The 16,733-nt window shown below is 37.4% G+C and overlaps 1 protein-coding gene across 1 annotated transcript in view; it reads left to right on the forward strand.

The window, feature by feature from the left end:
- Positions 1–16,104, forward strand: part of GALNT3 (UDP-N-acetyl-alpha-D-galactosamine:polypeptide N-acetylgalactosaminyltransferase 3 (GalNAc-T3)) — a 78,339-nt gene extending 62,235 nt beyond the window's left edge. Inside the window, exons 10-11 of the mRNA XM_006879338.1 lie at positions 11,953–12,105; positions 15,042–16,104. Of these exons, the coding sequence (XP_006879400.1) occupies positions 11,953–12,105; positions 15,042–15,164 (276 nt within the window). The 3' untranslated portion in view covers positions 15,165–16,104. The remainder of the gene's footprint in view (positions 1–11,952; positions 12,106–15,041) is intronic.
- The last annotated feature ends 629 nt before the right edge of the window (positions 16,105–16,733 follow it).

Genomic DNA, 16,733 nt, shown 5'->3' on the forward strand with positions numbered 1-16,733 from the left:
CATAAACAGTCTTCCCAGTATCCTGGAAAAGCTACAACCAGGAGAAGATAACATAGATGAATGGGACCTTCTAAGACTCAAATCCCTATGCACATCATCTTCTTTATTAAGGTTATGCTTCATTCTTCTTGATTGGTGACAGCCTTTCTTTGATTATTTTACCAGTTAACACGGAAATGTTAGACGTTGTCATTCATCCTTCTTGGAGTTGGGGGCTCTGATACCTTAGTGGTAAGGAGTCCCACTGCTAACCCAAAGGCAGGCAATCCAAATCCACCAGTTGTTTCTAGAGAGAAGGATGAACAATCTCTTCTCTTGCAGTATGCCGTCTCTGAAAACTTATTGGAGGATCAGCTATAAATGATTCCCCCTCAGTGACACGTACCCACCATGACAACATGAGTAGGGAGGAGTCCCAGGTTGGCACAAATGGTTAATCAGCTAGGCTGCTAAGTTAATTGTTGAAGTTCATATCTAGTCTTTTCAGAAGAAAGACTTGGTAATCTACTTTTAAAAATCAACCATTGATAACTCTGGGGTATAGTTCTACTCTGTCATATATATATTTGCTAGTTGAGCTAGAGCCAACTAGATGAAAAATAGTTATATATAAAGTACACCTTTTTAATCTTTAAACTGTCCCTCCTTGTGTTTTGCAAATTAACTCACAGGAGGATTAGACTATTTATCTTAGTTTTTTGTTCAATACAATCACTGATTACTACATACCAGTATGCTACAGAGACCTATTTCCTTCCAGAAATCTGGATTTCAAAATAGCGATCATAAGATCTGCAACAGAGTATTTAAAAAGGCTTTAAGGATATAGGTGGGATCTGAATTAAGTTGGGTGCCTACATATTTTCCTGGGGAAGCTGTCACTTAAAAACATTTTTTAAAGCTAAGTTTGAGTTAAGGACTGATAGAAAAGAGAGTAGAAGAAATGCATGTTAACACGTTGCCGCAAATGATGGTAATACATCAAAAAAATGTGTTTCTAAGCATGGTCGCCAATTTATAAGTGTGTGGCACTGTGTTAAGAAAAATGTACAAAGGGAAGATGCTGGTATGCGTCTTTCCTGGGCACAATAAGCATTTTGGTGTAGCTAGAGTTTCAGATGTGTGTGGATGATGTTCAGGGTATTAATCCCTTAAGTTGCACTATTTTGCCAGGAAGGAGACATTGATGTTAGTTTCAGGAAGTCAGGGTCACTTGTATCTTGGATCCATTCTCTAGCTTCCATTTCCATCCTACTCATTGGCCTCAGTCTAATGTCGTACAGTCCTTACTCACCTACACCAGTTAGTCTACTGAGGGTACATGGTATAGCAGCCAAGGAGCGAGACTTGGTTTAAGAGAGATTTAAACTTCTCCAGTAGATGGAAATGATAAATAAATATTAGGGTTCCTCTGTCTAGATTTCTAGACTATGCTAATAAATATTAAGAATTATGTGCAAAGGGAAATATTTCTTATATTTATAAAAATGTAAAATATTAGGATTAAATAGAAAATTTTATAAAGGTCACTCAGTCTTTATCTAGTATTTTGTTTTAAAAAGTTAAAGCTATAGCCAAAGCATGGTTTTATTTTTATTATTACCACAGATATGATTATAATTCCTATCTCCAAAATAGTTTCACAATTATAGACAGACAATTGGGGAGATGGAGACAAAATGATACATTCTTTCAGCACATATTTTTTTGGAGCCTTTTACATTACTATAATTCTATTATAGTAGTGAAAATGTAAAAATTCCTAACTATGAAATTTATAGTGTAGAATGAGAAAGAAAAAGTAATACATACATATACTTTTAAGAATTAAGGTAAGGAATAATGTGTATAAATTGCAGATTTTTTTTTCCAGAGCTCAGAAAAGAACCCTCTCAGACAGAGGCGACTTAGCATTATAAGTGGAAAGTGCAGAAGTCCAGTGTCAGGTCCACAGAGCCAGCTGAGAAACATTCTCCAGACAACAAAAAAAGGACATGATGTCCTGAGAGAGATAGATAAGGAGCATGGCTCAGTAGGACTTTATTCTTGTTGTTAGGTGGTGTTGAGTTCAGCTCATAGTGACCCTATGAACAACAGATCTGAACCCTGTTCTCTCCTGTGCCACCCTCATCACTGCTAGAACCCATTGCTTTAGTCACTGTGTCAGTCCATCTAGCTGAGGGTCTTTTTTTTTCTTTTACCAACCTTCCACCTTTCTAAGCATGATGTCCCTCTCCAAAGAATAGTCCCTCCTAACAACATGCTTAAAGTGTGTGAGACAAAACTTTGTTATCTTTGCCTCCAAAGAGCATTCTGGCTCTACTTTCTCTAAGACACATCTGTCTATTCTTTTGCCAGTCCATGGGATATTCATTACTCTTCTCCAGCACTACTGCTCAGAGGCTTCAGTTCTTACTCATTTTCTAGCTCTCAGATACATAGCAACTGATGGTAAGACCATAGCCTAAATCTGATGCACCTTAGTCATCCAACTGATATCTTTGTGCCTCAATAATTTGGAGAGGTCCCTGACTGTAGACTTTTCCAATGCAAACCTCCTGATCTCCTGACTGCTAGGGAGCTCTAGTGGCCTAGTGGTGAGGAGTTGTGCTTCTAACCCAATGACATTCAATTCAAATCCACCAGCTGCTCTGTGGGAGAAAGATTGGGCAGTCAATTCCCATGTGCTTTACAGCCTACAAAAACTTATGAAAGGGTCATTTATGAGTAGCTTCCATCCTGATGGTAAGAATTTATAGCACTGATTAAAGATTTCAAGCTTAATTCTGAGTCTGATAGAAGCCATTGCAGGGTTTTGAGGAGAAAAATAATACTGCCTGGTTGACTTTAATTACTCTAATATAGCTATCGATTTATTATGCTTTGTGTCTTTAAAAATACTTCTCTCAAGTAATGCTTTTAAACTCCTTTGAGATGCTTAGTTCTGTCAACGCTAGCAATTTTTTAAGATATTATCCAAGTTAATCATTTCTTCATGTTCCTTTCTCCTGTTTTGATCAGATAGTGATTTTTGGACAGCTAACGAAACATTTGTAAATTCAATAGTTTTTACATGTGCAATGCGGTGTTATTAATGATGTTCATATTGTACAGCTCTTACAGTTATTCAGATTCTCCTACCATCATTAACAGAAACTCAGTGTTCCTTAAGCAGTGACTCTGGTTTCCCACCCTTCCTCTTACCTCTGGTAATCAAGAATAAGCTTTGATCTCTATGTATTTGTTTTATGTCACTGGTATCATACAATATTTGCCCTTTTATTAATTCCTTATCTCACACACTTAAGTGTATTTAAGGACCATCCATGTTTTAACATATATCACGAATTCATTTTTCTTTATGACTGAATAATATTCTATTTTATGAACATACTGTATTTTGTTTTTCAATTCAGTTGTTGATGGACATTTAAGTTGTGTCTTATCTTTTGGCTTCTATAAATAAATAGTGCTGTATTTAACAATGGTGTTTAGGTTTTTGTGCTCAATTCTTTTAGGCATAAATCTAAAATTGGAATTACTGAGTTATACAAATCTGTTTTCCATAGCCATTGTAACATTTAACCTTTCTAGTAGCCAAAGAAAAATCTATGCCCTTGAATTATAGTGTTGGTGAAAAGTATTGAATATTCTTTGGGCTACCAAAAGATCAAATCTGGGTTAGAGAAGGTGATGCTAGGGTACTCTCTAGATGCAAAGATGATGAAACGTTGTCTCCTAGTTTAGGCATGTTGTCAGGAGGGGCAACTTTTAATGAGGTGGATTAACACTGATTCTAACAGTGGGCTCAAATATATTAGAAACTATGAGGATAACACACAATATGCCAAGGTTCTGTTAAGTTGTTGATTGGTTTGTTCTGAGTTGTGGTCAACTCAAGGACACCTAACAACAACCACCACTAACAGCCTTGGTTGATGATTCTAATTTCTCCTCATCCATACCTGCACCTGTGATTTTTCTGTTGTTTTTATTTATTTTATCATAAACATTCAGATTGAGTTGGAACTCTGGTGATGTTATCTATAGCGAGTTGTGCTGCCAACCCAAAGGCCATGCATCTCAGGTGATTAGAATCTACCAGCAGGTCCGGGAGAGAAATTGACAGTCTGTAATAAAGATTTACAGCCTGTGAGGCTTGACGAAGGATTGCTGTGAGTCAGAACTGACTTGGCAGCGGTGAGTTTGGATTTTATTCCAGTGAGTCTAAGGCTTTGATTCGCATCCCCTTAATTCCAAGTCCGGGGGGAGTTGGACTGCTAACCCAAAGGTCTCACCACTTTGGTTGCTTGGATCCACCAGCTGCTCCATGAAAGAACGATGGACAGTCCTCTCCCATGTGATTTACAGGCTTTGGAAACCCAATGGAGTGTCAGCTGAAAGTTGATTCCAGTTCAATGGCAGTGAGGTGCTTTTGAGTTTTTCATTACTAAATAAAGGAGTCCTGGTGATACAGTCTCTTACATGTTGCTGTGCTAACTGAAAGCCTGGCTTTTTTAATCCACCAGATGAGGTGGGGAAGATAGACAGTCTCCTCTTATAAATATCTAAACTTAAGAAACCTAATGTAGGGTTGTCAGAAGTCAGCATCAACTCAATGACAATAGGTTTTAATTACAAATTAAATTAATTACCTGCATCCACAAAGTCCAGTCTAAAGCAAGCCATCAGGTGATAGCAGTCAGCACTAGCTCACAGTGTGCATCATCTTCTCTTCATTTGGTTGGGTCCTGCCATCTGTGGCTAGATCCAAATGAGCAGCAGACACAAATTCAGGAATCCACACGTCTGCCTGCATTCCAGACTGTTTTAACCCTTTACTCAGCCAAGTGATTAAGTGAGAGATCGTCATGACTCCCTGATCCTCAAGCCAGCAACCCTTTTACACTTAACCCTACATCTATGCATGCTCAGTGGACAGTGCTGAAGTAGCACGTCCAAGCTCAGTCTGTCTCTTCATTGTTGTATGCCTGCCACTTTCACTCTGCTGGATCCATGTGCATCACTACAAAGTGAACATTACTGGCTGGCTTCCTTTAACTTCAAATTCTAGAAGTAGGCTCTAATGGGCACTAGCTTTACCGTGTATCAGAAGTCAAACAGCTTGTTCTAGTTTTAAAAGTCACTCTCTCTCCTCACCCCCACCTCCACCCCACCTACCTTTCTCTTTCTTGCTGCTTCCTTTACATTCCAATGTGAATCTGTTCAATCGAAAGTCCAGAGGGTCTACAAATTCATTCAAATGCAACTCTCCTCAGAGTACTGGATGGGACTCAATCTTTCCCCTTGACTAAGACAAGCCTGAATTCCCACTACCAGCTTCGTCTTACAATGAGATTATCTCCAGAGCAAATCTTCCCTTTTAGTACTTCAGTCAAGTACTGGCCAATAGAAGAATTGCATGGTTCCTAAATCTACAATATCCAATATTCTTTTATGTCATACATCTTTTTTTCTTTCTTTTCCCCATCCATTTTTTTACTGATTTGCTCATAACCATCTAAGCACATTGTGCCCTACACACACAGTCCCTCATACACATTGCACACAATTAACTCTAAGCTATCCATGTCTATCTTTACACCAAACCCCCAAGTCTCTACTGGTATGTATACCCACTGTCTCGTTTCCCCCTGTCCATCACTGTGACCATCTTTCCTTCTCCTCTTTCCACTCCCCTTTTGAAAATGTATACATATCTTGCTCAATTATCCTCCTATTTTTACAATAATAGTCTTTTGCAGTATTATTCCTTATGTTACTGAGTTATTTCAGTCAGCATAATGCTCTCTCTCTAGGCTCTCCCATGTTATGTAGTTTTTATGAAATCATTCATTAGTGCTGTATAGTATCCCATTGTGTAAATGTACCTCACTTTATCAGTCCATTCGTTTCTAAATGGGGAGTTCGACTATTTCTATTTTCTTGCTATCATAAATAACACTGCTATGAACATAGGTGCACATATCTCAATTTGTGTCTCAATTCTTATTTCTTTGGGTTATATTCCTAGCAATGGAATAATTAGATCCTAAGGGATTTCTTTGTTCTTTTTTTTTTTAAGGGAACATCAAAACTGCCTTCCATTTTACATTCCTACCAAGAGTGACATGAATGTTTCGGTCTCTTCACAGCCTCTTAAACATTTCTAACAACCAGCTCCTGGTTGGTTTTCTTAATGGCTTTAGTTGTTTTTCTGAAAAATGTTGATTTTTCAGCCTTTATCTTTATAATTTCCTTTCTTCTAGAGGCTATGGGATTAGCTTGTTCCTTTTATATTTGCTGGAAGTGTTGTGTTGTTAATTCTGCTCTCTCTTTTCAAATGTGTTTGCTACTGCTATGAACTGACCCTTGAGGACTGCCTTAGCTGTATCCCAGAGGTTTTGATAAGTTGTGCTTTCATTTTTATTACTTTGATTTTTTAGTCTTTTTCCTCATTTCTAAGATATGTCTCTTATAGGCAACATTTTGATGGGCTTTGGATTTTTTTTTATCCATTCTGTTACTATTTTTCTCTTAATCAGTGCATTTAAGCCATTCACATTGAGTGATTATTGACAGGCCAGTTTTTATATTTACCATTTTGCTGTGTTCCTTCTGTTGTTGCTGGTTATTTTGGTCCATCCACTTTCCTTTGCTGTCTCTACGTAAAGGGCTTCCTTTAGAATTTTTTTGTAGAGTTGGTCTTGTTTTCTTAAATTCCTTAAGTTCCTGCTTTTCTGCAAATGCCTTGATTACTCTTTCATATTTGATGGACTCTTCTATACCTAGCCTGCACATCTGGCAATTCTCTGTTGATGCCATTTTTGGGTCATTTTCATTCCTGTCATTTTTGGGTAATTTTCAGCAGGATCTTGCTTGCATGTGATGTTTGTGATATTGTTTGATAATTTCTGTACTCTGTCAGGTCACCTTTCTTTGGAATGGGAACACATATGGATCTCTTCCAGTCAGTTGGCCACGTGGTTGTCCTCCAGATTTCTTGGAACAGCTTGGTGAGCACATCCAAGTCAACGTCTGCTTTTTAAAATATGTCCATTGTTATGTATCCCTGGAGCCTTGTTTTTTGCCAATTCCTTCAGAGCACTTTGAACCTGTTCCTTCATCACCACAGGCTTTTAATTTTACATTGTTTCATGAAATTAATATGTGTCAGCCAATTCTTTTTGGTATAATGACTCTGTATACTCCTTCCATCTTCTTTTAGTGCTTCCTGGCTCATTTAATATTCTTCCCAAAGCATCCTTCGTATTGTAACTTAAGGCTTGCATTCGTTCTTCAGTTCCTTCGGCTTACGACGTACTGAACAAATTTGTCCCTTTTGATTTTCCAACTCCAGCTCTTTGTACGTTTCATTAGAATAGTTTGCTTTGTCTTCCTGTGCTACACTTTGAAATTTTCTATTCAGCTCCTTTATTTCATGATTTATTCCCTTTGCTTTGTCCTCTTGACCTTCTAATGCAGTATTCTGAAACTCATGACATCCGTCTTGGTCGTTTTTCCTCCTCTCTCTTTGTAATGACCATTTGCATTCTTCCTGGATGATACTCTTGATATTAATAATGCTAGGCCATGCCACTAGGGATATTATAGCCAGGTTAGATGGATCTTGGCTGAAAGCAGAGCGTACCAGAGGAATGTGTATCTGTGTTTCATTGATTATGCAAAGGCATTTGACTTTGTGGATTGCAGCAAACTGTGGCTAACTCTCAGAAGAATGGAAATCCCAAAACACTTGACATGAGTATGCAAAACTTATACTTGGACCAGGAGGCAGTCATCAGAACAAAGCAAGGAAACACTGCAAGGCTCAAAAATGGAAAAAGTTATGTGCCAGGGATGCATCCTGTCTCCATACGTTTTCAATCTATATGCACAGCAGATCACTCAGGAAGCTGGGCTCTGTGAGAAGGAATTCTCCGTCAGGATTGGAGAAAGACTCATCAACAATCTGCTTGCCAAAACTGAGGAAGACATGAGGCATTTGCTGCAAAAGGTGAAGGACTGCAGCCTTCAGTTTGAATTGAAGATCAACATTAAGAAAACAAAGATACTCCCCAGTGGGTAGATTAGCAGCATCATAATAGACTGTGAGGAGATTGAGATTATTAACAATTTCAGCTTGCTTGTCTCCGCAATCACTGCTCTTGGTACCAGCAGCCCGGAAATCAAGACAAATTGCATTGAGAATATCTGCTGTTAGGGACCTCTCCAGAGTACTGAGATGCAATGATGTCAGTTTAGGGACTAATGTGCTCCTGATCCAGGCCATGGTCTTTACAATTACTTGCTATGCATTAGAAAGATGGACAGATACTAAGGATAATAGAAGAAGATTTGATGCTTTTAAGTTGTGGTGCTGGAGAAAAGTGTTGAACATACTATGGACTGCTAGGAGAACAAGTCTGTCCTGGAGAGGGTGAAACCAATTTGCACTATGGAGGCAAGGATTTTGAAACTCTGTCTGACATACTTTTGGCATGTTGCAAGGAGGGACCAGTCCTTGGAGAAGGACATCATGCTTCTAAGGGTAGAGGGACAGTGAAAGAGAGGAAGACCCTTGATGAGATGGATTGACTCAGTGACTGGGGTAACAGGTGTTTCAGAGACAATGAGATTGGCTCAAGATAGAGCCGGGTTCACTCTGAATCATAAGCAACTTAACAGCATTTAATAACAACAAGCAGCTTTTGGTGGACAGTTTTGAAGGGTATAACATCTTTCCCAGCAGTTTTTTTTTCAGCCCTCTGTATGAGCAACCTCATTTTTGTCTTGCGTACATACTTTCTGCTAAGAAATTGTAGCTTAATCTAATTGGTTCTCCTTTGTAGGTGACTCTCTGTGTTTCTCATGCACTTTTAATATTGCATCCTTGTCTTTGATTTTTGGGAGTTTGACTTTGGTATGTCTTGATATTTTTCTTTTGGGGTCTAGTCTGTTTGGGGTTCGCTGAGTTTCTTGAATGTATTTCCTTGGGATATTTTAATGGTACCTGGGAAGTTTTCTTTTAGTACTTCTTCCAAAATTTTCCCAGTGTTTTTTTATCTTTTCCTATGTTTCATAAGAATTCCATTCACACATGTATTGTTTGATTTGATGTCATCCCACTCATGATTTTTAAATGGGGTTTTTTTTTCCTTTCTCTCTTCTCTGTTTTTCTAGTAGGTTCTCATTTAGGTTCTTGTCCTCTTTGTCACTGAGTCTGTATCACATCTCTTCTGTCCGCATTTATGTCTCTTTGACATGTTGACAGTTTTTTCCACCTTAGTCTTTTTTCCCCATTTCATTTTCATGTTTTTTTAATTGTTTCTAGAATCATGTTAGTTATGCCCTTTCTGTCTTGCATTGATTTTTTTAAAATTTGTCTGTCTCTTTACACATGGCTTCATCTCATGGTTGCATCATTAGAACTTCTTCAGCACCAATCTTGAAATTCCATGAAACTGTGTTCTTTCTGCCTTCCTGCCTATAGGGCCTCATTGAGTTCTTATTGCGGTCTAATTTTTTTTTTTTAAGGAGAAGGCTTGTTTTGCTTTTTCTTTGTTTTCAAACCTGACTGTGGTTTCCTTGACATGTGGGTTTCTTCTTGATAGGTGTAAGGTGGATTCTGTAGTACCAATGTGAGTACTTACCTCCTTGTTTTTATATCAGTTTCCTGAGTACAGTTTGCTCAGCAGGTCTCAGTTGCATCAGCAATGGCCGGGGGACTTCAGTCCAAGACCCACTACTCGCATGCTCTTGGACCAGAGCAGGAAATGTTAGATCAGCAGTAAAGGCTGTAGACTGGTTTTGGGGCCAGGAAACCTATGGTCTCCTTCTGAGTCTAGGGTCGGAGGTCAAAGAGCAGACTCCCAGTAGTGGTACTAGTGGCCTGATGTCTTCTGTAGGAGGCCTGTGACCCACACATTCCTGTGCTGGGACCTAGAGGGCAGTCTGAGTAGCAGAGGCTGCCAGCTGCCTGCAGGTGGCATTCACACTTCTGGGTCAGGGGAAGGTGGCTATGGTGTCTCATTTAATGTCTAGAGATGAAACTAAAAAAACAAAAAATTTGGTAGGTTTTCCCCCACCTACCCCAATAGAGATACCATGATCTTATGGGAGGAGGTTTCCCGTTTTTCTTCTATAGAACCACTGGTAGTTTAGAACTTCTAGAGAGGTACCATCTTTTGAGTTGGCAGCACAACTCCCTACAGACTATACCACCAGAACTCCCTTTAGAAGAGGAGTTAAGTAAAATACAAAGGATGCTGACTGTACAGTTTTTAAGCCGTTGGTTGCTAGCCAAAAGTTAGGTAAGCTTTATTAAATACTAAGTCAAAGAGCAGACTCCTCTGTAGGAGGAAAAGAAACAAAGTTCCTTCTATAAAGAGTACAGCCTGAGAACCATACAGGGCACTTCTACTGTGTCCTGTAGGTTTATTGTGAGTCAGAATCAATTTACTGTCAGTGGGTTGGGTTTGTTTTTTTTCCGTAGGTAAAAATACTACACTGTATCTAACCTATTTTTTCTAGTATTGCTATTAAAATAACTACCAATTATAAAAATGTCTGTAGTCTTACCTTCAAGAAGAGATAAACATGAAACTAAAACTGGTGGAACTCAGTATTTGTGTCTCAATTGATTAGTTAATGTTTATGGACTGCCTACTTTAAAGCCTGGTTGGCATACAATAAAGGTTCAAGAAACATTCTTGTAAATACTAGTTATTTAATTATTGAAAACCAGTTATGTTTATTTTTATCTTGAGAACATCAACATTATTAAATATTTGACTTTTATTTATTACCTATTTTGGCCAGTTAGCTACATACATAATTCTTACAGAGGATGTAAACATTATCTTTCATATAGTGTATGAACTTTGAAAGGAGTGTAATTTTGAAGAGTTGAGACAACTCAGAGAAAGCTAAAAAAAGGAGGGAAATAGCTTGAATGGTGGAAAGGAGCTAACAATGGAAGATAATGTCAGAAGGGTATTCCAGGCAGAGCCCAGTAAAGCAGTCTTAGAGTTATCGGCATATATATTCTGATATGGTAAAATTCTGTGAAAAGAGTGTAGGATATAGTTGTAGCAATAGTTGACATGAGATAAAAGAAAGAAAATGTAAAAAAAAAAAAAAGATATCATGGATCAGTTAAAGAATGTAGACTTCATCTTGACACAGAAATGACTCCCCTAAAACCAAGAAAGTAGAAGATTGCATTGATATGAAAATAACTTTGGCAGCAGGATAGATCATGGATAATAAGGGTAGGAATTGAATTTTTACAGTAGTATTTCTAAGAACCTGAACAAGAAAAATAAAGAAACTGAAGTAAGCATGGATATAATGGTAACATTTCAAAGGAAAAAAAAATACTACAAAGTAGAAATAAGGTACAAGTGGGGAGAAAAAAAGCATAAATATTTACAATAACAAAAATTTATTACAGCCATGTGCTTTCATTGTTCTAGGGGATTTCCATAGTGTTAATTCATTTATTGTCATAAACTATGGGTTAAGAGCTATTAAGTTACCCACAAGTATGGAAACTGAGGCATGGATATGATTCTCTAGTTCCTAGCTTAAGTGACAATGCCATTGGTTTAGAAGAATAGAGGAGAAATAACTCATGTTCACAGGAAAATATATAAGTTATATGCATGATTAGAAGTCAACTGTGGAGCAATTCTTCTAGTCTCCATCTTCCCTCATAGCTTTCACTTTCATAGGAGAAATACCATACCTTCTTCATTATGTATTGATAGTGAACTGAAGGAAGGTTATAATCTCTCCCAACATAGAAATTAAAGTTTCTGCTTTTTACAATATTACTTCGTTGAAATAGATATGACTTTACTATTCCATAAACTTATGACCTTTTTATCAGGTTACTGTTTTGTAACTTACAAAACGTTTTTGTCAGTAACAACACTCTTCTTTCGATAGTACTTTGAATATTCTGCTCAGCATGAAATCCGGCATAACATCCAGAAAGAATTGTGTCTTCATGCTGCTCAAGGACCTGTTCAGCTGAAGGCATGCACCTACAAAGGTCACAAGACAGTTGCTGTTGGAGAGCAGATATGGGTGATCCAGAAGGTACTTCAATGCAGTTAACATATCCATTTATGTAATTGCTTGTTTAGCTCTAATTGTTTATCTGAGGGAGACTTGGTGGCACAAATGTGTGAGCACTTGGCTGCAGCCTAAGGTAGGCAGTTCCAACTTACCCAGTGGCTTTGTGAAAGAAAGGCTTGGTGATCTGCTGCTATCACTCAGCAATTGCTTTTGAGTTGGATCCAACTCATAGCTGACCCTCCAGCAGGTTTTCAGATACTCTGATGGTCTAGTGGTAAGAAGCTGCACTGTAATCCTTAAGGTTCACAGTTTGAATCCACCATTTGCTGTGTTGGAGAAGAATACAGGCAGTCTTCTTCCTTGTAATTTACTGCCTTTGAAAATCCACTGGATCTTCAGCTGAGTGTGTTTTGACTGGTTCCAACTTGACGGCACACAACACCAAATTGCACACAAAAGAAATTGTCTGTCTTTTCCTTTTGCAAAGAAGTCAGTGGATTCAAACCATCTGAGAGGCTTGGCCTCTCAACTGACATTGTAGCTGTCTAGGAGCTATGCCATATTCTCTAAGAATACGGGGTAGTTCTGCTGTGTCACATGGGTCCCTACGAGTGAGGATTGACTCTGACTGTGCCCCACAGTGGTAAAATGGGTTATCAGGGGAAAATATGTGACATGTAGTACATGAATACTACGTATCAAAATAATAAATAATGCACCTATCCGTGTGTGGGTGTGTATGTATGAATGTGCCTGCTTTCTAAAATATGAGTTAAATACACTGAGGATCAAAGTAGTTGGTTGATGTCCAATCTATTCAGATCAAAATTAATGTCTCTTTTTAGTAATAGCCTTTTTTTTTTTTACTTTTGAAAATTTTTACATTCTTCTTACAAAGGTTGCATAGAATTTTTGTCCAAGAGGAAAAAAATTATCACCTAAATTGATTACTAGTAGCCATAGTGGCACAGTGAGTTATGCATGAGGCTGCTAACTGGAAGATTGGCAGTTCATGTTGTTGTTATGTGCCATCGAGTCACTTGGGACTCATAGCGACCCTATGTACAACAGCCCTAAACTCTGCTCTGTCCTGTGCCAATAGCACTGTCTCTGACACTCCCATCCCGATTATCCCAGTCACTGAATCAATCCACTGTCTCTGACACTCCCATCCCAATTACCCCAGTCACTGAATCAATCCACCTCATAGAGGGTCTTCCCTTCCTGCACTGTCCCTCCACCCTCCCAAGCATGATGTTCCTCTCCAAGGACCCGTCCTCCTTACAACATGTCCAAAGTATGTTAGACGGAGTCTCAGAATCCTTGCCTCCAGGGAGTCGCCGGTTTAACCCTTTCCAGGATTAATCTGTTTCTTTTCTTAGCAGTCCATGGTACTCTCAATACTCTTCTCCAGCACCACAGCTCAAAGGCATCAATTCTCCTTTTATCCTCCCTAGTCATTGTCCAACTCTATGATGCATAGCAAGTGATTGCAAAGACCATGGCATGTATCAGACACACCTTAGTCTCCAGAGTGACACCATTGCTTGTCAGTACTTTGGAGAGGTTCCTAACAGCAGACTTTCCCATCACAATATGTTTTTTTTATTTCCTGGCTGCTGGTGCCAAGAGTGTTGACCGTGGAGCCAAGCAGACTATGTTAATCATCTCAATCTCTTCACCTTCCATCCTGATGTTGCCAATTGGTCCATTGGTGAAAATCTTTGTCTTCTTTACACTGAGCCTCAATCCATACCAAAGGCTGCAGTCCTTGACCCTCTGCAGCAAACCATTTCAGGTCCTCCTCAGTTTCAGCAAGCAGGGTTGTGTTATCTGCATAATGCAGATTGTTAATAGATCTTCCACCAATCCTGACGCCACACTTCTCCTCACAGAGCCCAGCCTTTTGGATAGTCTGCTCTGCATACAGGTTGAAAAGGTATGGAGATAGGACACATCCCTGGAATACACCCTTCCCAATTTTGAACCATGCAGGGTTTCCTTGCTCTGTTCTGGGATTCCTATTCTTCTCAGAGTCAGCCACAGTTTGTTATGATCCACACAAACACCTTTGCATAATCAATAATAAGTTCTACCACCTATTCTGTGAAAGATGAAGCTGTCTGTGTCTGCAAATATTTACATCCTCTATCTCATAGACTGCCAAAACAACAAACAGATATGTCTTGGAGAAAGTGTAACAAGGGTGCCCCTTGGAGGCAAGGGTGGTAAACCTTCATATAACATACTTCACATATGATGTTGCAGGAAACAGACATCATGCTTGCAAAGGTAGAGGGTTAGCATAAGAGAGAAAGACACTCAACAAGATGGACTGACACAATGGGTTCAAAGTATATCAGAGATGATGCGAGTGGCACAGGATAGGGCAGAATTCAGATCCATTGCACAAAGGGTCTCTATGACTCCTAGTCAGCTTGACGGGATATAATAACAACGTAAGGTCACTATAAATCACTTGGTGGCAGTGGGTTTAGTTTTTTTAAAGGAATTCTTTCTTTTTCTGTTTTAGTACTTTTTACAGAATCTAGAATTTAGAGAAACTAAATGCAAGATCTCTTTTTAAACATATATTTTAATGACTATTGGAGCCTGAAAATTGTTTTGTGTAACTAGAGCACCATAAAGACTTCTTTTCATCAGTTATATATTTTTAAGAACTTTACATTTTCAGATACATTGTTTAAATAGCTCTTGTTTGAAAAGCTTATTCATAACTATCTACTCTGTTTATGTAATAGCTTGTATGAATTCAATGGTAATGATATAAATGGTGTGGATTAAATCAGAAACCAAGACTCTACCATAATGGATGTTTGAGAGATTTAAAGTTAGGAATGATAAACATTTTATTATGCAAGTGATATTTTAGCTTTCATTAGATCGTAACATATTAACTATGAGTATTGAAGCTTAATATTTTTTTTTTCTTCTAGGATCAACTCCTGTATAATTCATTCCTTAAAATGTGCCTTTCAGCAAATGGAGAGCATCCCAGCTTAGTGTCATGCAATCCATCAGACCCACTCCAAAAATGGATTTTTAGCCAAAATGATTAAGTGTTCCTTAAAATTAAGGACTTGAAAAAGGAGGTATTCTTTCTTAAAAAACTGTGACTAGGCATACACTGTAGTTTATGAAAATTATGCAAAAGCAGCTAATTGTAACTTATTCCAAGTGCATTTCTCTTATTTATATCTTAATATGTCTACATAGCACTGCTACAGAAATCCTTTAAGATTCTGTTTCAAAGCACAATAATTAGTAATACCAAAGACTATTTTCTAAATGTCCGGGTGTAGAAGAAGCAATGTTTACAGTATCAGGAAAAGAATTTGCGAAGTAAAGTGATGTTTGTGTGTTTTGTATACTTAAGAATATGCATAGCTATGTTTAAACACTCACAATTTAAAATACTCCTTCCAGTTTTTTTGGAGGAGAAAGATTTGATACTGTATTTTTTTAATTACATAGAAATATATCAGTGAAGGTCAAACTTTGACCTCTGTGCAAAATCCAGAAAATTTTTATAAATCTAGAATTTATTATTTAAAAATATTGATGAAATATTTTACCTTATGTTTAACTTTCTGTCAAGTGTTTACTTACACATGAAATAAGAAGAATGCTATCTTACCTCTTCAATTTCATGGAAAAATTAACCTTTTTTTTTTCTAAAGCCCAGTCCATTTGAAGCACTTAGATATTCCTTAAATGACTTTTCTCAAATAACTATGATCTGTGTTTCTAAAACAATTTTTTAAAAGCTTTATAAATTACTATCTATTGAAAAGGAGATTTTTCTCTTTCCTTCCATTATTTTTCCCCTTACTATAACTTACCAATCTTGAATGTTTGTAAAAGTAAATTTGAATGCAGAATACTTGACTCATTCAAAGCTAAATTTCATTTTATTGATTAATTTATAGGTGGTTTTTGTAAATTTTTTTTCATCTAAAAAAGCCTTATTTGTATCTATGTGGAAATACAATGAAATATTGTAATGTAATTCTAAAACTTGATTTAGGGGTTACGGGATTTTTTTTCTCTTTTAGAGAAATGTTGAAAACTGGTAAAAGAAACAGGAATTTTTTAATATAATGAATTTCTAAGCACCTCTTGTTTATAGAGCCATGAGATATTTCTTCACAAAAATATTTGATAGTAATAGCCTTAAAAATGAGGAAGAGAAGATTCTATATTAGGTATTTAAAGATTTTATACTAGGGTATAATAACTTCCTTGGACACCTGATAGAGTAATTTAAAAACAAGCACAGTGCTTATGATATGGAGGAGATCTAATATTCTTTATTTTTCATCAGTTTATATAAAAATTTCTTATATTCTCATCCCAGAAGTAGAAATATTATTGACTTTGTATTTCAAACCCGGCAGACCCTCAAGTTAACAACAAAAAAGAATCTAATTCGGTTTTTTCTTTATGTCCTTATCTTCTCTTTCTTTGTAACTTTAGACTTGAATTTAAAAATTTGCCACCTTTAATTGATTATTATACCAACTTTTATTTCAATTTAATTTTACTTAACACTATGTGCTCAACTTTGGGTCAAAAGTAAGACCTTGCCCTTGAACATGTATTTCATGGATAAAAAAAGTTAATTTTGA

Source organism: Elephantulus edwardii, unplaced genomic scaffold (genome assembly GCF_000299155.1).
Source record: "Elephantulus edwardii isolate Elephantulus edwardi_28Jun2011 unplaced genomic scaffold, EleEdw1.0 scaffold00003, whole genome shotgun sequence".
NCBI lineage: Eukaryota > Metazoa > Chordata > Mammalia > Macroscelidea > Macroscelididae > Elephantulus > Elephantulus edwardii.